The sequence below is a fragment of the Anopheles moucheti genome, chromosome 2 (assembly GCF_943734755.1).
Source record: "Anopheles moucheti chromosome 2, idAnoMoucSN_F20_07, whole genome shotgun sequence".
Classification (NCBI taxonomy): domain Eukaryota; kingdom Metazoa; phylum Arthropoda; class Insecta; order Diptera; family Culicidae; genus Anopheles; species Anopheles moucheti.
In genome coordinates, this window is record NC_069140.1 from 65,699,926 (window position 1) to 65,727,436 (window position 27,511).

Sequence of the window (27,511 nt, forward strand, 5' to 3'; positions counted from 1 at the left end):
AACCATCGATGATTTCGACGAACGCGTTTTGGCGATTTCAAATTTGGACAAAAGTCTTGCAGCTGTACCTGATTCAATTTGTATTGGAGTTCCTGCTTTAATAGATATAGAAGAAACAGAACAGCAACCGGGACCATCCAGCACTCCCGAAAGTCACGAACCACCACCAAAAAAAAACTGCACATGCAATTCAGGATCCACCCATCATCACAACAGATAACCAAAAACAGAACAACACACCAGACCAAGAGCTACAAAAAACCCAGAAAACAACCACAGAAAAAGGACCACAACCAATAAATATAAACCAGGACTTCACGCAAACGGTCATCCAGCAAAACGAGCGGATCATACAAAACCTACAAAGATTTAATGAGTTGCACGAAACATACGTGAGTGGCACGTTGCAATTTCAACAAGAGATTTTGGCTTTTCTAAAAAAACCTGATGTTTCTGTCCCACATTAATTTACTAAAAACGTTAATTTGATTTTTTTTATCTTTTTCTCCATACTTAATTTACATGAATATACTTAATAATTAAAAATTTACGGGTGATACTACATGGTTTAATGCTAATTTAAACTATTTATCTTTAATGAATTTCTCTAATGAATCTTTAATGCATTAATATATGCGTACATATGAAGTAAAATAAAAAATTTAAAACCTTTAATACAAATTAGTAGTCGTATAAACCATTATTCGAACATTTTTATTTTTTAATTTACATGAAACCAGCGTACGTACAAAACTAGATACATAATAAATACTAAGCATAATATTCGTCAGTCCGCTCATTCGACAGTGGTGTATTCATCTAAATCTACAAAATCTCTTCTGGAATGTTATAAATAATGCAGAGATTATGCAAGGCACAGCAGACGTTTATAATACGCGCACATTTAGATGGCGCATATCTTAACAGCCTTTCACCAAGGATGCATCTGAATTTTCCTTTCAGGACACCAAACGTATTTTCAATCACAGTTCGAGCTTTCGAAAGCCGCTGATTGAAATTTGCCTCTGGTGAATTGGGGGTGGCATTTCTGTGTGGCTTTATTAGCCAAGGCTTGGCAGGATACGCAGAACCACCTTAGAAGAGATAGATATTAAATATGTTAGTAATAGTTTAATTCATGTGCTATTAACATTGAAACATACCCAATAATTTAAACATTCTATCACCGTTTCTCCACTTCTGTTCAAAAAAACCATATGCTGGACTCATGCTAAAAATGCAAGAATCATGGTTGGAGCCGCTGAATCTTGCATCGACGAATCTAATAAGTTTCCTGTTGTCGCATATCTGCAAAACAATTTTTTGTTGATCATCTTTTATATACATTAAAAAAAAATGCTTAACTTACCATCAACACGTTTAAACTGTAATATCCTTTCCTATTGTAGTAAGCCGCAGGATTGTCGTGAGGAGCAAGAATTCTCACATGGGAACCATCGACGCACATTACAACGCCAGTGATACCTGATTTCTGGTAGAAGTAATTTACGGCATCGCTCTTTTCGTTTTCCGTCATTTCCAACGAAATGTACCGTGCCAATTCCTTCTCCATTGCTCGCAAAGTCTCATCTAAGACTTCCGAAAAGGTCGACTGTGCCATCGGTACGGTGAAATCATTACCAACACCTTGTTGGTAAGACCCTTGAGCCAAAAACTTCAACGTTGCCGCTAACTTCTCCTTTGCCGAAAGTCCTCTGTTGTGATGTGGTGTGATTTCCGATTCAATCATCTGCAAAACGTGATTGAACAAGGTTTTGTTCAGGCGGAAGTTACGTTGGAATCTGAAAAATAGAGAGAAGATTTGATAGCGCACCATACCACCACACTCCACACGGCTTCATACTGAATAACTTACGCTGTATCCGATAAACTCATAGGGTCCAAGTTTTTGCGCAATTGTCTGCGATATGCCGCCAAATCCACATACGTATCTGTAGCTTCGGCAGCAAAAATTAAGGGTAAAATGTTCATTTTTACAACAACACAACGAAACGACCATAAATTAACGTGAGAACATCAAATGTATTCACACACACACACACACACACACATTTGACAGTTCCAAATCTGCTCGAGATAAACGTCATCGTCAATTTTGACGACTGCGAGTTCACTCGTTCGCGATGCCAATGGCGAGTAGTTTTTAACAAATTTGTTAAAATTTTGACGACGGTTAATTTTAACCGATTTCTTTCGCGATGCCGGCTATAGAAAGATAAACTAGGTTATGTTAATGCTATACAATAACAAACCCGAAAAAAGCAAGGTGCTGTGAACTGTGAACTGTAATTGAAAGTAAGGTGAGTATATGTGTTTAAAAATGATATTTTATGCTATTATGTCCCAGATTGCAAGTTCATTTCGTAATCAAAACTACGAATGAAACGATTTTCACCCTATCTGCTGACGTCGGCAAGATTTTAGAAGCCGGTCTACTGGAACCGGCAAGACTGTAGACGAGATGAAGCATTCTGCTACAAGCGCAGTTGCATGTTTTCGGTTGCAGCATTGGCCGTATATCATCGACAATCCGGTGAGCACACACCGATCGTTGGTTGATCTAGCGCACGGCCGTACGTCTGGAGCGGTACGTCCGGATTGTGTGATGGTGGTTTGGATATTGGCGCATTCTTTCCGTAAATACTCAACATGAGATACCGCCAGCCGTTGCAATTGTGATGAGACTGTTGCATCCTGACTGCTGAGAAGAATTTTGACTATATGTACGAATGTTTGTAACATACTAGTACTCCTTCTCAATCTTTTTTGAGCAATTGCTTCTGCGACTAATTGATGGCTGCTAGGAGGCAGGTTGAAACGTTTAATACCATCCTGCGCTACATCGATCAATGAAATTTGGTCTTAAAAGTAGGCCTGCCAGTTAGTAGTATCATCACTTAAATTATGATCATCAATACTAGACTGCAATTAAAATGTATAATTATTCACTCTCTTTGTGATTTATTTGTAGAATGGATTCAGATGATGAACTGGCGGCGGGTACGAGCTTGGGTTTGCGCTATTTGTTGTGGAAGAGGAATAAACGCGACGAAAAAAAACGATATATTTAAGGATAGCCAGCAAAATGGAGAATATTATGTGTTATTCCCGAAGCTTTTACGGGATAGAGTAAAATTTTTCCAATATATGAGGATGTCGAAACGTACATTCTATTTCATATTAGGAAAGATTGAGCATCTTATCTCAAAATTGCCTACACACAAACCATACATTTGTCCAGAGGAAAGATTGATGGTAACTCTCAGGTATGTGGTGATATCACTTACGAATATAATTATAACAAATTTGGAAAGGTTCATTTTTTTATTTATGTGTTTATTATTCCATTTTGACGGCATTTGTCGTATTATCAACACCGTTGTGTTGAGTGATGTACAATCTTACAAGGCGTCCTTGCAATTTACCTTTTCCCGGGCATACTCGGTTAAAACTGGGAAGGTTCACACACGAACACTATTGGCGTTACTCTTGATAAATTCAATTGGATAAATTTATTGCTATAGTTGCTAAAGCTGATTATTCTAGTCATTATAATAATTTTTATACTAAATTGATCGGCATGGCCGTTTGGTGCAGTCCAAAGTTACAATAATTAATGCTTGTTTTTTGTTTGAAACCATGTTGATTTGATTTCAAAATGTCTTTCTAAGGTCATAAACTTTCGTTGGGCCCTCTAAATTTAGGTGTATGTAATTGCTTAACAACCTTAAAGGTTTATAGGAACATACTATATTGGTCTGTATTTTTCTGTATGGCGTCTGTTACAGACCGGCATCGCTGCCACAAACCTGAGTTGCTTATCAGTCACCCTAACCGCTTCGCGGTCTTTGCCTGCTACAGAAGCCCTTGGCACTAAAACACTAGACTAACCAAAACTAAAACAATAACAATAAAAAAAATGAAAGAAAAAAAAGAAAATGCTCAACTAACTATAAAGAATAAAATTTCATGAAAAAAAAATTCAAAAACTATATACCTACTAAAAAACTCATGGAAAAAAATTCAACACCCTAACCTATAAACAAAATTCATTAACCTAAGAAAAAAAAATCATGAAAACTAAAATTCATTAAACCTAGCTAACCTAACTTACTAACTATGCTTATAACTACTCAATTTCTCTTTCAATACGCGGTGGCCAAACCGCAGAATCTCCTCCCGCGCGTCTATTTGGTCCTCCACGGTGAGCATGTCCATGAGCTCGACCAAACTCATCATGGCATGGTAGTTGCCACTCTTTTTGCTTACCATCGCATGCCTCTCCTTCTCAAGGGCCACCAGCTCCTCGAGAAGGGCACCGTCGGTTTCGCGCCTTGACCGGCCGGCCGATGTTTGCCCTGACGGCTGTTTGTCATTCTTGGGGATAGGTAGGAGACCGCTGTTGCTGGTCTCCCCCCCAGCGTGGTCAATCCGATCCTCTTCTTCGAGGAACTCCTCCAAATATTCCTCGCTTTCTTGTTCTGTGGATAATAAAATCAAAAATAGATTAACGATATATAACGGTTAATTAAATGTATTTTTTATACACACCGACGGCTGCTTCCAGATTATCCTTTCTGGGTCTGGATGCCAAACTATCCTTCAGGAAGTTCATCTGGTGGAAGAACTTCCATCGGATGTGTTTGTATCCAGACCCAGATGGCTGGCGCGTTTCTGCCAGCTTGCGCGAAAAAACTTCGCGCAAGCCGCGCCATTTATTTTTGGCCACGATACCTGAAACAAACGAAAAATATTATACCACACATGACTAACATTTTACTGCTAAGAAAATTCCTTATTATATACCTTATAATAGTGTTATTTAATCTAAATTTTAATTTGACTAAAATTTCTGTTTTATTATTTTTTTTTATTTTTAGGTTTTTATCAACTGGAATAACCTTCAAATCACTATCGTTCACCTTTTGTATGGCTCATAACACGATTGGAAACATTGTTTATGAAACGTGTGAAGCAATTTGGAACACACTGAACGCAGAGTTCTTGCCTTTTCCATCGACAGATGCCTTGGAGAGAGTAGAAAAAGAATTCTACGAAAAGTGGAACTTTCCTAATTGTGTTGGTGCCATCGATGGCAAACATGTGCGTCAGAAGGCTCCAGCAAACTCTGGCACAAAATATTTTAACTACAAGAAATATTTCTCAGTGCATTTGCAAGCCGTGGCAGATGCGAAATGCAAGTTTATAACCGTAGATGTGGGCGAATACGGCAGTCGCAGTGATAGTGGAGTGTTCAACTGTTCTAGATTGTACGAACTAATGCGATCAAATCGTCTCAATATTCCTCCTCCTAAACCTCTTCCGGGCACTACGCGCAGTGTACCACACGTTTTCGTGGGCGATCAGGGTTATCCTCTGAAAAATTTTTTACTACGACCCTACCCAGATAACAGTGCAGATCCGGCAAAATTGCATTTCAACGAATCGCTCAGCATAGCACGACGTTGCGTAGAATGCGCCTTCGGAATACTGGTTGCTAAATGGCGATGCTTAAAAACAGAATTACAAATAACTCCGGATCACGTTACAACAATCGTGCAAACAGTGTGTTTATTGCACAACTTGTGCATAGATTTTAAAGAGACTGTTGTTAATCCGGGCAATAGTTCCACACTTAATTCTAACGCCAATAGCTACAGAGCAAACAACCATTCATCTCGTGAGGCAACAGAGATTCGAGATATTTTCAAGGAATATTTGTCAAGTGCAATAACCGAATAATAAAAAAATTGTTAGATATATAGCACACATGCAAACATTTTCCTTTTTCTTTTTTTTTTCCTTTTTCAAAAATATGTTATAATTAATTAGTTTTAATACTTTACGATATCCGAATATTTCTCATATTTTCAATTTTACTTCAATGAGTTTTTTGTCCGTTTTTCTCAATACTTTCAAAGTTTTCCGATTTTTCTGTTATTAATTTCCAACCATGAAATAGTCGAAACTGTTTTTAATTTACGTTACTATAAAGTTCTTTGATTTATTCAATAAAAAAATGTACAAAGTACTTATAACGTCTTTCATTTATTGTGTTATATTACTATGTACTATATAAAATTTGCTCTACAAATTACGATTACTTAAAGTGTAAAACGACATGGGTTGATCCATGTTACAAAGGACATGTTCATCTACTTATATGTATTCTTATAAGACAAAATTTGTAATTGTTCGGATGTCGTCATTGCTTTGTTATTAACAACAACATTATTGTACATTAACATTAACATTATTGTTGTGATATTTTATTGAATTGATATCGCTAACCGTGCATCTACAGTGCATCCATTTACCATGGGACTAGGTACGCTAGCAGGTACGATAGAAGTTTCTCATAAATTGTGGTGGTGGTCCACCAAAAAGCAGGGTACCCTGGCTAACGAACCTCGTATTCCATCGAACCATCATATTGCACATATGTAATGTTCAATATAACGTGAATGTTGCGTGTAGAAGCCTGTAGGTGCGAGTCCTGCACTATGCTGGTAGAGGACCCCAATACGATCACCGTTTGCCATACACCACAGCCACGAAAGAATACTATACCGCGTTGCATACTTACCGGGTACATTCAACTGTCCTCCGATTTCATCCCACGCTGCTTTCTTTAGCCGGTTGTTTTTGTACTTCGGATCACCTAAATCCCAAATTAGCCGGCATTCCTGCACCAGGCTAATCAGTCGCTCTTCATTAATTTTTACATACGCCATGGCTGTAAGTACTACACGTGTTGCTAATGGTGTTGCAAAATAGATTTGATTTGTTTTTGTTTACATATTACTGTTTTCATTACAATTCGTCATTTCAAGAAAAATCAAGTTTATACACGCAAGTTCAATTTGACTGATATGGTTGCATGCGACCAAATTCAAAATCAAAACTTTTTGATTTGGTCGTGCAACCAAAATGGTCGTAAGACATTATCTGTCAAATCCCATACATTTTCCATACGACTAGTCGTATACGACCGAGCAATGCCACCACCCTAAGTGCGCGCAGGACTCACTATCCTGATTAATACAATCAAGAAGACCAGAAATGACAGAAATGAAATGTATAAACTAATTTGGTATATACTAATTTGGTACACGGCATACTATTTTAGTATACTAGGTATACTAATTCAGTATGCAGGGATATACTTATTAAGTATGCGGTGTACTATTTTAGTGTACGGAGACATACTACTTTAGTGAACGGCTTACTATTTTAGTATACAGGGATATACTAATTTAGTATAGGTATACTGATTTAGCATAAGCGTGGCATAGAAATACTAAATTAGTATTTTAAGTGTATATGGGATTACTAAATTAGTATTACTCGTACCAGATGATCCACTAATTTACAGATCTATCTCTCTCAGACTTATTTTTACATGGTAAATCGTATACTACAGTATTGCTATACTGGTGGAGGTATACTATACGAACTATAGATTCACATAACTACACCAGGTTCACGTTTAATATTAGGTGCGCAAATAAATAACGGCTGTTTTTTCATAACTTTATTTTTACTCGAGTCATTTTTATTTGAAGAAATTGGGTCAATCAAAGTATTGGCCATTATTATTTATTACTTTCTTCCACCTTTGGGGTAAATTGCGGATTCCTCTTCGAAAAAATGATACGATTTTCGACGCAATGCAGCTCTCCAACCAATTCTGGATCTGTTCGTAGGAGGAGAACTGCTGGTCAGCCAATCCATGTGCCATGGATCGGAGCATTTTCATGCAGCAGAATAACTTTGCCATGGCGTGATGAGCATTCTGGCCGTTTTTCACGCAGTGCTAGGCTTAAACTCATCAATTGTTTCCGGTAGCGTTCACCAGTGATTGTTTCTCCCGGTTTCAGAAGTTCGTAGTAGATGATGCCGAGCTGGTCCCACCAAATACTCAACATAACTTTCGAGTTATGGATGTTCGGTCGAGCTGATGATGTTGGGGTATGACCGGGGGATCCCCATGATTTTTGCGCTTAGGATTGCTGAACAAAATCCACTTCTCGTCTCCCGTCACGATTCTGTGCAGGAACCCCTTTCGGTTGTGCCGCTGGACCAGCAATTCACACATGCAGAGTCCCGCGGCTTCAACTCGTGTGGTATCCGTTTGCCCTCCTTCTGTATCATGCCTAACGCATTCAGCCGTGATGATATGGCCTGACGAGTTACACCACGCACGGCTGCAAGCTCTTCTTGCGTTTGGCAATGATTTTCCTCCAGTAAAGTGGTCAATTCTTCGTCGGCGAACGTTTTGGGCCTTCCTTCACGTTGAGCATCCTGCACGGCAAAATCACCGCTTCGAAAGCGTGGAACCAATCCCGACACTTTGTTTCGCTTAGAGCAGCATCGCCGGAAACACTCAAAAGCTGTCGATGCGCTTCGGCTGCCGTTTTCTTCGTTCGAAGCAAAAACAGCAACACCTCCCGCATATGGCGCTTATCCGGCTCAAAATCAGACATTTTCAAGAACTAGGAACTTTCACTCGCACGAAATAATCACTAATCTGTTTACTCAGTTTGATTATGTCATTCCCGAATTTGATTTATGATGGTTGTAAACGTCAAAATCGCGCCACAGTCCACAGTGGCCCCATGGATGTAAAAACGGCCGTTATTTATTTGCGGACCTAATATTGTCTTAACCACGCAGTCAGACCAAGTCCAAGTCAGCTGATGATATAGCTCCTCATTTCTACTTCAGATATGTGTTTTGAAACGTGTGTGACAAACATCCATGTCCTTGACAGGCATAAATCCATCGTAGAGAGTGGATGAATCCGAGGCAGTACCGGTAAGTAAGGAACTACGTGCATTGGTTATAGAAGTTTCGTGGTCCTCGTGGTATATATATGTAAGAAGTAATGTTTGGGAGGTGTACCGCCGCATTAGTGCCGCTGTACAAAAATAAGAGAGAGTAGGAGAAAGAGAAGCGATGATATGACGATGGGTATAAAAACACGGAATTTTTATAATAAAGAGTTAGTCGCGATCATGTAGCGGAAAGAAGACGCTCGCTGTCTGGTTGTGGTTGTCACTAAATATTCGAAACCCTTTACATATATATATTTTTACATATATATATATATAAATATATATATATATATATATATATATATATATATATATATATATATATATATATATATATATATATATATATATATATATATATATATATATATATATATATATATATATATATATATATATATGTATATATATATATATATATATATATAATTATAAATAAATATAAATTTAATTAAAATTAAATTTATGACGGCAATGCCGTATTTTCAACACCGCTTGTGTTGAGCAATAATAACAAGTGGCACAAGGCATTTCCTCCTTGCGATTTGCCTTATCCCGGGCATGCTCGGTTGTACTGGTAGTTGGCGTATTTTGATGTAGTTTGTCGTTTGTCCATCGTTGTTGTATGTGATATGTATGTTGTCCTATTGTTTTGTGTGATGGTATTGATCCGGGGCTATTGTTTTAGTTGTTGTGATGCATAGTGGTGTCTGTGTTGAAGCTATTGTTTGTGGTGTGGCTGATGGGCGATTGCGCCGCTCTTCACTGGAACAACCTACTATGTCCGACATTGGCTGACCCTTAACGGAACTGGAACAAAACAAGACAGCAAATGGATTAGACGGACTGCAAGTTTACACCTATAAGTCTGCCTCCCATTCAGTGGTTTTGGCGTTGTCCTTGCAGGTGACTGTTTCCTCATCGGCTTAAAGTGGCACTACATAAAACAATTATCCACAAAGACAACAAAAAACAAAAGTTGGACTACGAAGGGATATAACAGGTTGGTTGATAAGTCCCCGGTCTAACAAAGAAAAACACATTTTTTTGTCAAAATTCGTTTTTATTATTCAACATAGTTCCCTTCAAGAGCGATACAACGATTATAACGACCTTCCAATTTTTTGATACCATTTTGGTAGTACTCCTTCGGTTTTGCCTCAAAATAGGCCTAAGTTTCGGCGACCACCTCTTCATTGCAGCCAAATTTTTTCCCTGCGAGCATCCTTTTGAGGTCTGAGAACAAGAAAAAGTCGCTGGGGGCCAGATCTGGAGAATACGGTGGGTGGGGAAGCAATTCGAAGCCCAATTCATGAATTTTTGCCATCGTTCTCAATGACTTGTGGCACGGTGCGTTGTCTTGGTGGAACAACACCTTTTTCTTCTTCATATGGGGCCGTTTTGCCGCGATTTCGACCTTCAAACGCTCCAATAACGCCATATAATAGTCACTGTTGATGGTTTTTCCCTTCTCGAGATAATCGATAAAAATTATTCCATGCGCATCCCAAAAAACAGAGGCCATTACTTTGCCAGCGGACTTTTGAGTCTTTCCACGCTTCGGAGCCGGTTCACCGGTCGCTGTCCACTGAGCCGACTGTCGATTGGACTCAGGAGTGTAGTGATGGAGCCATGTTTCATCCATTGTCACATATCGACGCAAAAACTCGGGTGTATTACGAGTTAACAGCTGCAAACACCGCTCAAAATCATCAACACGTTGGTGTTTTTGGTCAAATGTGAGCTCGCGCGGCACCCATTTTGCACAGAGCTTTCGCATATCCAAATATTGATGAATGGTATGACCAACACGTTCCTTTGATATCTTTAAGGCCTCTGCTATCTCGATCAACTTCATTTTACGGTCATTCAAAATCATTTTGTGGATTTTTTTATGTTTTCTTTTGCGATATGCCCCGTTTTCCCGCATTTACGGCATTTCACACTAACAGTTGGCGTCTGTTGTTTGTTTCCGTCTGGGATCTTAACAGTACCCGGTCGTTTCGATCGTTGTTCCCGAATCAGCGCGGTCAGCTTTTCATACGTTTTTATTTGGCTTTTCAGCTCTTTTACCGTTTTCGTACCGATCAAACACACTTTGTTTGAAGGTTTATCGTCAAGCCTGCACTACATACTCACATAGGTATTCTTCGTCAACATGTCCCTTTTCGCCTAGTTCACACATAGCGTAAATATGCTCGGCGTATGTTTCTTCCGCCTTTTTCTTTCGTTTACGCAACGATTCGTGAACACTTGCACTGGACACCTTTTCTTCAAATTCGTTTACGAGCGCACTTTTCAGTTCATCCCACGAACAAACTTCTGGGATGCTTTTCACAAAAGCCTTAGCAGCGCCTACCAGGACGCGCTTTGCGTAGACAAGCTTGTGCAGGTCGCGCCATTTGAACAGTTTGCTACTCTTTTCAAACTCAACAACCCACGCACTCACGTCTTCCGTTCCGGAGAAAGTAAGCAAATAGTCCTGCACATTTCAACGAGCAATTCGACTCCGCCTGTCCATTTTTTATTCATATCTCTCGTTCTGGCCTACATGCGACGCGAGATAAAAAAATGAACACACACGTGATACACACGCAAAATCACGGTACGCGATCCACGCCCTCCATCGCGCGTATACGGACATCGCAACGCACCAACACATTCAAAGCGACCGACCGACAACGCGTGTGTCGACAGGTACCTGTGTACTGTGCTCGCGTCTGCTGAATTAAAGTCGGTGTTTGTTCGTACAGTGTACGCGCCTATGTACTGTGTTCGCGACTGCCGAACTAGAGCCGGTGTTTGTTCAAAGCGTCCAACTGACCGGCGTGTGTGGATTTCTGCATTTAATCGTTTTCAAACTATTCTTTATTTATAAACCATCGGTTGTAAAGTATTGGCAACACTTTAACTAAACAATTGGAACACTTTTTCCTAAGATATTTGAAGGACAAGCGCACAAATTCAATGATCAAAACTAGGTATAATTTGATACATTCGAAGACATTGCTTTGTGGCGATCGGTAACACACGGAAGTATTTAAAAATAGCAGGAAAAGTTTAAGTGTTAGATACATACATTGTTCTACAAAGTGGTTAAGAATAAAAAATGTAGTTTTTCTATACACATCAGTGGTGTTTTTTCCATAATTTTCACACATTTTTAAGAATAACTAGAAAAGTAGCAGAGATAGATAAAAATGATGTTCTACAAAAATGTAAAGAATAAAATAATACATCTTGTTATGGTGTTTGAAAAGTTCTAAAACTTATACAAATTATTTTTTTTTTCATTATTTTTCAATGCAAAAATTATTTCAAAATGCCTTAAATTTTATGTTTTATTTAAAAACAGCCAATCGCCAAGCCATTTGAATGTTTTTTAAAATTTTCAATGACAAAAATCCTTCCCGTTAGGCTTTGTTTATAAACCGTTAGCAACGCACGTGAGCCAAGCTACTCGCGCGACCCTGAAGGATGTACATATTGCTGCTCCTCGACCGACTAAATCCAATCCAATTCTCTTTCATTACAGCACTATCGCCACGCAAATAGTATGGGGAAAAAGAGTATCATTCTCTGATAACGGCTCTCACGAGAGAGCCAGAGAGTGGTGCTAGTTCCCCCATCCCTCTTTTTTAGCATAAAATCATATTTTTGCTACGACCCGGCATAGGTCCACACGCTGCAAAAGCCGCCGGGCGACTGAAGCGGGTGTGGTTACGCGCCGCTTTATATACCATCGCGGTGAGAGTGTGTGCGTGAAGGTCTAAGTTCGTCTTCCTGTCGGTGGTCTGCTCGAATCCGACTTGACACAAAACTCAAAACGCCTTTGCATGACTGGGTCTCCCAAGCAACAGCTCGCCATAGCGCTTCGGTTTTTGGTTACAGGCGATTCATATGAATCTCATTGGCTTTCATATTCAGAATAAGTTATTTGTAAACATTATATACTCTTTATTAATCATATAATTAATTTTAGGTTTCTAGCAACTCCATTTCACTGATCGTCCGAGAAATTTGTACCCATATCATCCATGAGTTGAACGAATATGTTAAGGTTTGGTATTAAGTTCTCCAGTTTTAATGCACTTTATTTTGCTTCAATGTTTTGAACCGGCAACTGTTAGGCACGTCTCGTGTAATATCTTGGAACAGGAATTGCAAACAGAATTTGAAAACGACCGCTTAGCGCTTAGGAAGCTCGCACGGGAGGGTATCATTAAAATTCAATCAATCATTAGAAGGAAAATCATAAAACTTATAATTAACGGCATAAGCCAAATCGAAAATATAGAGTTAATGATCTCGTAGCAATACCCGTCACTCAAATTAGGATAGGAAGATAAGTACGTTGGACCCTATGAGGTAGTGAAAATTCTTCCGTATAAGCGATGCGTAATAAGGAAATTAAATTGATTAGGCTTGGTTCATTTAGAAATGGGGTATTTTGCACAGCGGGTATCTTTTATACCGTTAATCCAATTGAAAAACTTTGTATGAATGAATCATAGATTTCGATATATTTATTTTTATTTATTCCATGATGACGGCTCTCGCCGTATTATAGGTTTCGATATAATATATTTTTAAAAAATATGAAAAAAATTACACTTCGCTTTCGAAAATTTCGAAATTTTCGGATTTTTCTGTTGATACCGCCGCACAGCTGCTTCAGTCTCTGTCCTGGCCAGTAAATTCCACCAATTCTTCATTTGTATTATGTCCTTAGTTCATGCACCCTTTTGCTTTAGTTTTTGTTTCATTATTGCCCAATATCGCTCTATTGGACGGAACAGGGGGCAATTTGGTGGATTCAGCGTTTTTGGTATAAATTTCACACCATTATCGTTGTACTATTGTAGCACGTCCTTGCTATAATGGCAGCTTGCTAGATCAGGCCAAAACATTACTGACCCATGATGAGACCTAATAAATGGCAAAATACGTTTCTTAAGATACTCATTCTTATACAAATCCGAATTCATGTTCTTATTTGTCACAAACACGTTGGTCTTCTTGCCATTCATTCATAGATTCCTTGCCAAATCATAAATTTTTTAGCAAATTTATCGGCAAAAACAAATTAGAATCTCTTGGAGACGTTGCCGCGAGCATAAGCCTTATAAAATTCAACACCCGGGATTTGTTTAAAATCGGCTTTCACGTAGGTTTCATCGTCCATCAAAATGCAACCATGCGGTTTGGTCAGCACTTGATCGTACAGCTTCCGAGCTCGGTTTCTTGCCATTGTTTGTTGTTTCATGTTTCGATTAGGGTGTTTACTTGTTCGAAAACACTTAAAACCTTCTCGGAGTCGGATTCGCCGTACAGTAGAGCGGTCGGCGTTGAGATTTTTGGCCAAGTCGTAGTCGGAGATGTTTGGGTTAGCCTTGATTTTCCGAATGACTCTCAATCGCAGTTGACGATCCACGGTTTCACTCCGTCGCTTAGTTTGCACCTTACGAACAATCGTCTGTGTCTCTTTGTACTTTTTAATCACTCGCGAAACAGTCGACTTAGGCAAACTTAACTGTTTTGCCAGCTCCCGAGATGACACTGCTGGATTTTGCAGATAGTTGTCCACTATCAGTTTTCGCTTCTCCTCTTGCATGTCGAATATCTTGGAGCAGGGAAAACAAAATTGCGTGAAGTTTTCACAAAGCGAAATGTTTACTATTGTCTACAAAACGCTGTCAACAGTTTCCATTTTTGTCCACGGGGGGCGCCACTATAAATCAATCAAAGTGCCCCATTTCTAAATGAACCAAGCCTTAGGATAGGAAATGAAGGATCGATAACGACTATTACTGCTGTATAATTTGCACTAGCGGCGAAAGTGGTTCTAACTTGTGCTAATGTGATGTGATGTTACTCGTTTGGTTTTCCCTTTGCTACTGTTTATTCAATTGTCCCTTAAGTTCATTTTACAATTCATGCGTTCATGCAACTTAATTCTACCATAGTTCATATGCCTGACATGTTGCGTCTTGTTTACATATCCCAAAATGCAAAAGACAGCCGGACGGACTAACATTGTCGATTTACGCTACAGAGTTCAAGAGTGCACGTGTTTTTAAGGCATTTTTACTGCATTATGGTCAGCAATTTTATCTTATATGACTTTAAAAAGATTTTAACTAATTTTACAATTACGTTTTATTAACATTCAGACGATTTTTCAACATTTTGCAAGTTTTAGCCCACCTTCGGGGGCATTGCTTGGTTGTTGATCTTGGTACCTTGGGCAGCATATTGGTTGTCACACCTTCACCAAGAAGAAGAAGAAGAAGAAGCTCACGTAAACAACATGAGAGAAGCCGCTGCAGAAACGAACGAGTTTTATCTGCATTTATATGAAATGCAGTTGTTTACATGTTGAAAATAACAGTGAGGAGTCTTCTGCATCGTCTGCCATTGCGAATAAAGCCTTATTCGCTTCTTTATCACCGTCATGTTCGTGCAACCGGTATCACCGTCATGATCATGCTGCCGGCAGAACCAAAGGAATGAAAGAAATGAATGTGCTTTTTTACCATGATACAGGTCCATCTTGTACTAGAAGAGGGTCCTTAACCTTTAGATGATCCTTTTACATCGCACAACAGCTCCAGTGCCATCTCGCAGTGGTTAAAATAAGTTACAATTTTCATCACCGCATCCGACCTATGAATGTGCATGTGATATTCTTCGTCGTGAAAGTTAAATTATTATCGCACGTTTGGTTGCAAGCAGAGCTCTTGTTACATTATATTTGCCCCTCTGATGTATTCACAATAGTTTACGCTACGATCACACGAAAACAAGACGAGACAAACTCATGACGGTTTGATGACGGTAATGATGATGCTGTTCCACTGGAATCAGTGTCCGAAAATGCATGTAAAATAGAGACTATTTATACCTCCATTCAATTCAGGAAACACTTTTCGCTGAGGCCGAGGCTTCAACGAAACCAAAATACATACCGACCTTTAACTGCACCATCAATTTGGTGCATCTAGCGCAAATTCATGACGAAGACATACACAGCAGTGCATATTTCGCTTGACTCCATCATGGGTGCTTTTATAGCCCTATATTAGCCCCCAATTCAACACAGACGTAAAAGACAAATACATAACATACTGAAGATTGAGACACACGCAATAAGAGTTCGATTCTAAATATAGACGGTAAAATGATTGAGGGATGCATAGAAGAAAAAAAGAACCAAGAGGGAAGGGTGAGAGGGGAAGGGGGGGGGGGGGGGATGAAGCTGAAAATTTTGTTTTTGGCAGCGTTGCCAATTTTTTGGCTGCGGCAAATGTCAAAATCGGTCTAAACCCTCGTTAAAAAGACGTCTTTCGGCGGTCTAACGGCGGGCGATAAGACCGCCAAAAGACGTCTTTTCAGTGACATTTGCGATCTGGGATATAGCTCCTAGAGTTGTCAAGTGCGAACAGATATAAACAAAACAATTTCTTGACATATTTACAATTTAGCTAAACCCTCCGGCTCCAACATTCCGGCCACCAAAAGAGAATTCTTTTAACCTAGTACTAATTATAAATTCCAATTCTTGTAACGATTTAATTCCTGTAGCCGTTTAATTCCTGTAACTAATTTCTATTGTTTACTACATTGATCGGCAGTGTTAACATTGCATCTGTCAATCGTGACAATGATCGTACTGCTATTCTAACACGTGGTTTGGTTGTGAGCAGACTGATCCTCTATAGGATTTGGCAATAGCGCAAGTCTGTTCACTGCTCTAACGATTTCTTTTCCTGACCCAGTGCGTAAGGTTACTACTCTTACTACGCCGTCTTTACCTGGGTGTAGTGCTATTATTCGCCCTTTCGGCCACATACTAGGTGGCACGTTATCCTCCCTTACAATCACTAATCGGTTCACTTCTAACTTTACCGGTGACGCGTTAGAGTGTTTGGCTCTAGTCTGGAATTGCTGTAAGTACTCTGGGTACCATCGTGCCCAAATCGTTGGTACATGTTTCTGCACGAGCTGGTATTTTGTTAATCGGTTGTCTTGACGATTACTAAAGTCAACCTCTGGTACCGCTTGCATGTTGGACCCTACTAAGAAATGGCGTGGAGTTAAAACTTCTAAATCGGTCGGTTCATTCGACAATGGTACTAACGGACGTGAATTGAGGCATTGTTCCACTTGCGCGAGAAGGGTAAGCATGTTTTCTTGCGTAATCCTACTAACTCCTATCGTTTTAGCAATGTGCCTTTTCGCTGATTTTACTGCTGCCTCCCAAAGTCCCCCAAAATGAGGCGCCCGTGGGGGAATGAACACACCAATCAAAGATTAATCTCCTATCACTTTCATCAGCTTTCAACATTTTATAAATGCGGTTCAATTCGTGGGCTGCTCCCTTAAACGTAGTCGCATTATCCGAGTGTAACTCAGAGACTTTGCCTCTGCGTGGGACAAAACGTCGTAATGCTGCCAGAAATGCTATCGTGGTGAGATCGCTCACCAACTCGATGAGAACTGCTCGCGTTGAGAAGCACACAAAGATCGCGATGTATGCTTTTCTTGCACTCCGGTTGCGGATCGTTGATTTCAGCAGAAATGGTCCGCAATAGTCCACACCGCTAACTGCAAATGGTCTCGTCGGTGTCACTCGTGATTCAGGCAAATCAGCTACCGCCTGCTTCACAAAAACCGGCTTGTTCTTAAAACAAGTGTGGCATCGATGGTAAACGCTCCTTTCAAGATCTTCGATGCTTCGACCACCAATCAACCAGAAGCGTTGTCGAATCGTTGCCAACATCAACTGCGAACCAGCATGTAGTAACTTCAGATGATATGCTGATACTAACAGTGTAGATAGGTGATATGAAGCCGCAAGGATGATGGGGTGCTTAACATCCTTGGAAATGTTCGCATTTCCCAGCCGACATACCTCCTTCATCAAGGTACGGTGACTTCAGCTTCGATCTTTCACCAACACGTTTCCCTCGTTGCATGTCGTCCAGCTCTTCCGCGAATGAATCCCGTTGAGCTAGCTGGCACAGCCTCAGTTCCGCAATGCGCAGTTCCGTCGCTGCAAGAACATCTTAGCCAAGATGATGGTCGGACCCAATAGCCTAAGAGGGTCGAATATACAGTGTCGGACAAAACAATAGGACCACCCGGTTTTGTTATAAATACGAGGGCTGACAATAAAGTAAGGTCTCCAATTTTTTTTTCATAGAAAATGACATTTATTTGAAATCGCACATTCCACGCGCTGCTTCATGTGGTCTTCGGTCAGCTGTTTAGGCACCCCTCGGGCAGAAACTTTGTGTTACTGCAAGTTGTTCACAAGGATATGACGGATTGTTTCGCTGTTACACACTTCTCCAAGCTTCTCTTCCAAGTCCCTAATTGTCGCACGGCGGTTTTTGAGCATTTCTGCCTCCACTGCTTGAACAATCGCATCCGAGACCGACGGTCGGCCACTTCTCTCCTCGTCGTGAACATTAGTGCGCCCGGAATTGAACTCGCGGCTCCACTGACGCACGTTTTTTTATGTCCATACACTTTTCCCCGTAAACTTCAACTAGTTGACGATGGATTTCAATAGGTGTCACCTTTTTCGCACTCAAAAAACGTATTACAGAACGCAATTCGCACTGGGACGCTGACGCGATGGGTACCTCCATTGTTGACGGCTGCTCAGCCAAGGCTGAGCGGTCGGGGAAGCCTCACCCAGCAGCAAAGTGGTAGTGGGGGAATCAAGGAACACGGCGGTGTTGTCAGATTTCGCCTAGCGCGTGATCCGGCGAAGTTGCAGCGTTGGAGACCTTACTTTATTGTCAGCCCTCGTAAAATGCTGCATCTGCTATGTTTTTCTTTGCATCGTTGAAAACAACTATTTGATACATTGCTTAGTGTGTTGGTTAAACGATGAAGTCGTCCCAAGAACCACGTAAATAATTAAGAAGCTTGTATGGTCCTCAAACCAAAAATTGGCCAAAAACCATGCGACAAAAAAATAAGAACACTTAAGGAATTAATTGCAAATATTTATATTTTTTTGTTAAAAAGGGCATTTCCTCCCTAAACTAAGAAGCCTTATCCCGGGCTGACTCGGTTTGAGCTGGACTCAGTATTTGGTACTGTGACCGTGGTTCTGCAGAACTGCCCTTGCTCTTCTGGGCATGGACTCTACAAGAGCTTGGCATGTCGACTGTGGGATGTCGTACCAAGCTTCTTGTACCCTTTTCCACAATTCCTCTCGATTTCGAGACTTTGTGGTACCGAGTCTGTCCTTGACTATCTTCCACAGGTTCTCAATTGGATTGAGATCGGCAGATTGTGCAGGCCACTTCATCACGTTGAGCCTTTTGTCAGCGAGCCATTTCTGCGTTTTTTTTTGCAGTATGCTTCGGATCATTGTCCTGCATAAACTGTCATCGAAGTGGCATCTCCCACTCAGCGTGCGACAACATCACTTGCTCTAGTATCTGGATATACAGATGTTGGTCCATATTTTGCTTTATCCAAAATATTGGACCAACCCCGTGCCAAGAAAAGCAACCCCACACCATGATGTTACCGCCACCGTGTTTCACCGTTTTTACAGTGTACTGTGGCCGGAAAGCACAATTTGGTAGTCGTTTGACCCAATGCTTGCCGTCCGAACCAATCAAATTGATTTTTTGATTCGTCCGACCACAGAACGTTTCGCATTGGATGCATTGTCTCCAGCCCAATCGTAATGTTCATGCCCAAATTTGATCCTGGCTTGGATATGCACCCGTTTCAAAAGAGGAACCTTGCGTGGAGAACGTCCCTGAAGGCTCTTCTCGACCAAGCGTCGTTGAACTGTTCTTGCACTTACGCACAAACCCAGCTCATCACGAATGGCCCTTGCAGATTGAAACGGGTCGATGTTACACAACCTTTTGATGCGTGCATCGTCCTTCGAGGTCGTCTTGCGAGGACGTCCCGACGCTAATTTCGTTTTACTTGCGTGAAGCCCATTGAAAACAAACGATTTCGAGCGCCCGAGCATAGCAGCTATCTCTCTCTGAGACTTACCAACAGCAGCTTGTTGTTTGATAAACAAACGCTGATCAGCAGTGGAATGATAACTGCGTCCCATTGCAAAAAAAAAACAAGGCGATTGCACAAAAATACGGTGATGTTCACGATTTGAAGGCTGACGCAAGACTGATTAGCGAGCAAGAACGAAGCGTCGCTTTTGCAAAACAAGTTACCGTTATAAGTACCCTCATGAGTAGATACTCACTACTGAGCAATGAGTACCCTCTCGGAGCGACAAAAAATATATGAGCGCTTAATTTTCGATGCGCTTGTGCTTGTAGTGCGTAGGTGGTCTTATATTTATGTCGCGTAGATTTAAGACTTTTGCTAAGTGTTTGCCTGTAAAAACTTGTGTACTTTTTTCTTTATCCAAAGCAAATGTTCGATAAATAGTTAAGACTAAAAAGAATATTTTATCATTAATTGGCAATAATTTACCACACAAATTTAGCCAAATTAACAACTAAAAGTTTGGATTGATGGGTGGTCTTATTGATTTGTCCGACATTGTACTTGCCGTATACGACAAGACCAGACTTCTCGTTAACACTTCAGCAGGAGGTGGAAGATTGACTTTGAAGCAAAACATATCATTGGCTGGTTCCCAAACCAACCCTAGCGTTGATACTGCTTGGCCATCCTTCCATTCGTGCATCGATTGGATCCCAAGATCCTCTAGTGGGACATCTCGTAGTGCATCAGGAATATTTGACGCCCACTTTTTTAATGCAAAGCCGGCTGAATCCAGCATTTGCGAAATTTGCTTGCGCACTTCGATGGCTTCTGCCAGGTCCGCCGCACCGGTCAATAGATCATCTACGTAGAAGTCGTGCAAAACTGGATCTATCGCTGGCCCTTGTGGTCGTGCGCAATCTGTTGCAACGTGCGTGTGGCCAAAAATGGCGCTGAGGCAGTCTCATAGGTAACTGTGTAGCGACAAAACTTGGTTAGCTAGGACACGAAAACGCGACACCTAGGGAGAATTGGATGAACTAATAATATGATAGTTGGGAAGTTTGTCAGGTCAACGGGAGAACAATAAGATCCTTGTTTGTAGGAGAATCACCAAACTAGAACAAAGGGATAGCGAAATACGTTTCGTGGAATAGGCGAACAAACGAAAACACAGACAGGATCGAGCACGAATTGTGCGGTGTTAGGAAAGTTGGAGACATGGCCAGCACAATATAAAAGCGGTGGCATGTCCGAACAAAGTTAGTTATCGCTCTGCACTCCGACGGGAAGTTTCCATCCAATCCTCGTTCGAAAGCCCAAGTCGTATAAGTTGGTGAAAAAACGTGTGGCACTCAAGCCAACAATCAGGAAGGGTCAATAAAAGGAGGATCGAACTATCGGTTCGAGAGAACCATACTCCTAAAAACTTTTTATATTCTACCTCCATTTCAGGATTGTTCAACAATCGTCGTTCAACGGCAACGAGCCGGCGATCGGCAATCGCTCTAGGTTGTCCCAATGCAATCTTGGAATCGGTCTTATGCGGCAAGCTTACTACGTATAGACCTTGACTATCACGCGTTGTAGTGGCCGCATAATGTTTCTCGCATTGGTCCTCTTCTATGGATAACGCGGGACCTTCTAGGGTGCTTTCTGTTTCCCAGAAACGTTGCAGCATAGTGTCAAGCGAAGATTGACTAACGGTGGTGAGGCAGGACCGTTGGCTCGAAGCCGATGTGTGGAAAGTATTCCCAGAGACTGTCCAACCGAAGGGCGTCTCTACCAACCATGGTCTGCCTCTACCTAGTGCACGCTTTCTGCCAGTATGCATTTCCCAATATGCGTCACTACCGATGACGATATCTATTCTACCTGGGATGTGGAATGATGGGTCTGCTAACGAGACAGTCGGAATCTTCCATGATGTTGTGTCGATCGGTGTTATTGGAATCTCAGCAGACGGTGTTTTCAAAATCAGAAATTCCATAGTGGTTGAAAACTGCAATGACTTCGATTGCACTGCAGCATCGATGGACCCTTTAACCTGTTGTACCGCTTGACCGATACCTATGATGAGCGCTCGTGCTTCATGCCGAATACCATGGTCATCGACCACCCAAAGCAATGCCGTTTCAAGAAATGACATCTCTTGTTCGGCCTTTGCCGCCATCGACACATTCGGACGTGTGTTGTCATGTAATAGGCTATGATGTCTGGCGTTGCACGTAATGCAACGATTAAGTGACTTACATGACCTCACTTGGTGGTTTTGGTTCAGGCAGTTGAAGCATAGCCGCTCCTTCGCCACCACTTCTCGCCGATGCTGGACATCTCCTTTCAGAAACTCAGGACAGCTGCGAAGATTGTGCGCCTCTTCGCAACCCATCGGGCAAGGTAGCTGCATGCCGTTGGACTGGCCATGCGTCGAGTGCCGTGTTGTCGCTGCATTCACTGCAGTTTTCGGCCTTGCTCCTACTTTATGCTCGCCGCCAGCCACCTGTCGACAGGTTCCTTCAGCTTTTTTAAGCCGTCTACATGACGCTTAAACTCGACGACCAGGTGCGCCAATTCTTCCGCAGACTCCGATTTCACCGCTGGGAGATGGTGAATTTACCGGACCAGCATACGCGGGTTGTCGTAGGTTTTCAACATTGCGGCCCATGTGCCAGCGTAATTGTCTGCTATCAGCGTGGTGTGCTCGAAGAGCAGCGCGGCTTCCCCCTTCAATGAAGACAACAGGTATTGCAGCTTCATGATCGTCGGAATCTCTGCTGACGAATCGATCATCGATATAAATCGATCACGGAAGGAGGGCCACTTCGTTGAATCACCATCGAAAGATGGTAATCCGATTTTCGGGAGCCGTAAACTTGGTCCCGAATGACCTGCCGCACCAACACTCGTGTTCGCAAACAGCACTGAAGCATTTAGCGGATTTGCTTCGCATGGTTGCTTCTGAAGCAAGAATCCTTTTATTTTGCGATACACATTGTCCATCTCGCACCTTTCTTGCAGGTATGTCTCTAGTGATTCCGCTGACTCATCCAACTCTTCCAGTTTGGAGATTGCATCCATATTTTGGCAATATATTGCTCTAACTGTTCAAAACACACGGAAATTTCATTCACATCACTGTCGGTAAAGTTAAATTTGAACTGCTCAATGTTCTTAATCAGCGCTTGAGCTTGGCGCTTTTTTAATTGCGCGGCTTTAATTTTCTTTTCCATCTTAACGCACTTCACTAATACTTAGATACGCGTGTAGGGTCGACGATCGTTACAACTTACTATCTTGCATGCAAGTTGTTCAAATGATGGCGGGAACGACTATTCGTTAAGATGGTCACATTTCGCGATGGCGATGTTAACGGGACGCTACACTGTTCAAAACGCTAAGCCAATGACGCTTTCTCGTTGATGCGGTGCAACAACTCACAATTTTCACGACACGTGAACTAAACGTGCAAAATTGTGGAACAGAAACAGAGTGTCTCTTGCAAACGCGTACGTGATACACGTTTGAACTAATTTCGTGCCTGTGGTGCTAGGCGACGACCGTTGCGTTTCATCGAACTCACACAACTATAGCAATGCCAAAATCACTTATCCCTCAATTCACGTAGTGAAGTTGAAAATATCACAATCAGCTGGTTACTTTCACCCAATCCGGTTCAAAAATGTATAATTTTACACTAGCGGCGAAAGTGGTTCTAATTTGTGCTAAAGTATGAAGTGATGTTACTCCTTTGGCTTTCCCTTTGCTACTGTATATTCAATTGTCCCTTAAGTTCATTTTACAATTCATGCGTTCATGCAACTGAATTCATGAATCATGAATAGTTGATATCATGCGAACTAATGGTCCGTCCGGGGGATGTCATACGTTGTGTTTTTGGTCGAGGTTTTATCTTTGAAAATATTCTTAGCTCTGATGAGAGCCGATGGGGTTCACAGTGGGGTTGACAATGGGGCTCACAAATGGGGTTCACACTTTTGTCGACAAGAAGGTTGCAGGAACAAAAAGACAAGAGAGATCGAGTCACCAATTTTGGCTCCTTTCATATCCTCCAGTAGGATCTCATTTTATTTCAACGTGGTTTTTGGGATCTCATTAGACGCTTCCAATGTCTAGTTCGTTCATGACCCATTTAACAATTTCACGTCAGACGTTTGCACATGCGTCTATTAAGCGGGATCGAACACTAATCGTTTGTCTTTCCACGTTAGTAGCAGAATGGGGCCTTTTATTACAAATTCTATTTTCCCTTTCTGAAGGTTTTTGACTTATCTTTTATTATTTTTGGCAACCCACAATTTTCCGAAATGTTCCATAAACATAAATTTTATTTTTATACAGCATTTCTGCCGTGGCAACACTGTTATCGCCGTGGAAGGATCATTTTGCTAACGTGATTTGATAACACTTCATTATAGACTCTTGACAAATGCAAAACTAGCATTTTTTGAATGGTGATAGAAACTTCGTTTTAAATCACGTCTGGAGTAAAGATACTAACGAAACTGATTTGAGGCATACGTATAACATCTATAACTTCAGTTTCAGCAATTAACTTTGATACCCAATCTTCTGAGGGTATTAAGACGGAAGATACAGTCTCATCCAAAAACCCGCTCATGAGCCGTTCAGATAGACTGGATATTACAGTGTCCTTATCTTTGTTTACATCCAATCTAGGAGTGGATATATACACTTGTATTACCAAAAATATTATACTGTTTCTAAAATTATGTTTTGATGGATCATCATCATAATGTTCTTTAATGAATTGTTCATCTATAAAGGGTTATCGGTTCGTAAAGCTGAATATTTGTTAGGAAATATGGATACATTTAATTATGTATATAAAGAAATACAGAGCACCTCGGAGATTCAACAAAGAGGATATACGATACGAGAGAGTATACAAATACATTTTCTTCCATCGTTTCCAATGCCGTTGGATTATTTGCTGAATTAACTGAATTAATTAAAACTGACACACCAATTCAGCATATTTACTAGGAGTCGATCTAGAACACAATTATCGAATTGTTTTAAATTTTGTGGCTCATCTCGTTCAACCCACTCTTCAACCTCACTTTCACAAAATATAAAATTCATCGCTCGTTTAGTTGATGTAATATTGTTTTCATCTTAAGAATCACTGAATATTGATAAAAAGCCGCAAGCTTCGAATTTGTTCAAACCATTGTTATCGTAGTTACGTCGAGCCATCGCTAATAATACGGTGGCAATGAAGAAAATCACTAGTTCTTCAAGTAGTTTTTGCTTAGAGTGTATAAGCCAGAAAAGAAAACAACAGCTGCACAAACAGAAATAAATCGTGCGCATGTATGCGTGCTTTCATCGATGCGCAAGACGGACACGTCCATCTCCCGACAAAAACGTTCGGTTAAGCTAGAACGGATATATTCCCCGTCAACAGTGTTCGGCTGAGCGAGGACGGACATGTCCGACACCTGTCAACAAAGTGTTAATTTCGTCGGTGGACATAACAGATAACGAGCTGCATGAGAAAACGAATTTCACTGAGTTGAGGGTAGCGTGAGGTTCGATCAATATTCTTTTACATGCGCGCTCATTTTTTGAAGAGCTTGAAACGTTTTTTTTCCGATGTTGTTTTGATCATGTAAGCGTGTGAGTCAATCGCGTGCCCACTTTCTACTTTGCCATTGGCACGTTTTATTGTGACACTAAAGATCCATGGGTTTTAGGAAACGTTTTGTCTTTCAACGCCCGTAGGAACAGATATCTTTTTTCCCCGAACTCATTAACTAGAGATTAATTGGACGAACACGGTGAGCACGGCGAAACAGGTCAAGCTCAATGTATATCTTCTTTTTCGTGTAAGCATCGAAGACATTCCAGACACTATCGCAACAACACAATGACACTTCAAATCACAAAACTAACATACTGACACGAAGATATAGAGCGATGGTTTTGCACGAATGAAAGTGAATGAATAATAATATGTATATTAGTTTTTGTTTTACGGGATGCTCACTAATTGCACTTGTTATTTATTGTAATTGTGAAAAAAGGCGACTGTGTCTGTTGCGGATGTTTGCGTCCCGTTCTAAATAAATAATATTGTTCGATATTCGTTTTTGAACTATCACAAAATTAGTCTATATTTTAGCACGGTTCGCGGTGAAAGAGACCGAAGCACATCCTTCGGCCTTATTTATGCTTTTTCGATCTTCTTACCACCGCGATTTGCTGCTATAATGATGGTGGACACTGTTCCACCATCATCCTAACTCCGAAACCTTACAATTAAATCCGAAACCAAACCTTAAACAACGCGCGTTGTGATAACAGTCACAACAGTGTCAAAAAGGGGGAGAACATGAATCTGCTCGGTTACTTTCCCAATAAGATCGGTTTGCGTTGGTACTTCATGAGAAGGGTCGTGAACAATATTTAAGGCCACGTTATATGTTTTCATCCTTCGTTTGCTTTCTGTAAACACAAAGGGAGCCATCTCATGTTCTTACATTCCAACGTCGTCCATACTATATCTTGTAGTTCCCGAGAAAGGGATTCGGTGAAATATCATATTTACTTTGAGCTGGAATGTTTAACCGTTCTTGTTAAAAAAAAACTCGTTGATATATCCACCTGACAAATTAATTTCCGTATAGAAGAACAAGGCGCAGCGATCTGTAAAAATACACACAATTAAGCTCAAAATACACACAATTAACTCAACCGATGCCATCGGTAACAAAAACATTTTAGCAATTGGCCTTACAATTTCTTCACAGTACGCAACGTTACGCAACGTTACTACTCGCGTCATGTCATCAGCTCCGGTGTGCTGCTTCACGATTCGTGCTAGTGGCCAACGGGTAGTTGGTAGTAGATCGTCCATCAGAATCACCATCCTGCCTGGCAATATTTCGTCGTTACGTGTTGCTATTCTCGTGTCTTTTTGTAACTCCTGCAAGTATTCCATCCTCCAGTGTTTTCAAAACTGTTGAACTACCATCTATATTTTTTGCAGCTCGCTTAATCCATACGGCCTTATCTTCGTGTAGTCCGATTCCGGTACTGATAGCAAAGCAAATCCGATGAGGAAGTGTGCTGTTGTCAACGCTGCTAGATCGTTGGGATCGCCCGACATCGGCAGAAGCGGACGGCAGTTCATAACTGCTTCGATTTGTTGCAACACGGTACAATAACCTTCGAAGCTCATTTGACGTTGCCCAGTTGACGATACAAGTGGCGCTCGGCCGTTTTCACCACCGCCAAAATGAGGTGCTTTAGGCGGTGTAAGATGCCATGTTATGCCACGTTCGGCACAGTTTGCTGATATGTTGTTCTGCATCTGTTCATCTTGGAACATTTCAAACAGCTCTACGAGCTCGTTGTTGCAAAACACACAAACACGCACAAATATGCTATCAGTGATGCTGCTCTCTTGTGTACCGGCCTCAAGTACAATGGTCCTGCGTAGTCGACACCGGTTACAGCAAACGGACGACTAGGAGTAGTTCGGGAGGTGGGCAGTTGTCCGATTTGTTGTTGCGCCAGTGAGGGTTGAAATATTGCGCAACGGAAACAATGTCGTACTATTTTCTTCACTAAACCTTTCCCATTTAGTGGCCAATACATCTCACGGAAGTGCG

The 27,511-nt window shown here is 41.1% G+C and overlaps 2 protein-coding genes across 2 annotated transcripts; both read right to left on the reverse strand.

Moving 5' to 3' along the window:
* Nucleotides 1-825: 825 nt before the first annotated feature.
* On the reverse strand, nucleotides 826-6,755 carry LOC128297579 (putative nuclease HARBI1). The gene is made up of 7 exons (XM_053033254.1): nucleotides 6,608-6,755; nucleotides 4,573-4,755; nucleotides 4,140-4,502; nucleotides 1,877-1,952; nucleotides 1,370-1,802; nucleotides 1,164-1,308; nucleotides 826-1,094 (listed from the first exon to the last, which is right to left on the reverse strand). The coding sequence occupies exons 1-7, from the start codon at nucleotides 6,753-6,755 to the stop codon at nucleotides 826-828; spliced, it is 1,617 nt and encodes a 538-aa protein (XP_052889214.1).
* A 6,868-nt stretch (nucleotides 6,756-13,623) lies between these two features.
* On the reverse strand, nucleotides 13,624-25,740 carry LOC128297590 (uncharacterized). The gene is made up of 4 exons (XM_053033265.1): nucleotides 25,692-25,740; nucleotides 21,274-21,923; nucleotides 14,191-14,481; nucleotides 13,624-13,641 (listed from the first exon to the last, which is right to left on the reverse strand). The coding sequence occupies exons 1-4, from the start codon at nucleotides 25,738-25,740 to the stop codon at nucleotides 13,624-13,626; spliced, it is 1,008 nt and encodes a 335-aa protein (XP_052889225.1).
* Between the last annotated feature and the right edge of the window lie 1,771 nt (nucleotides 25,741-27,511).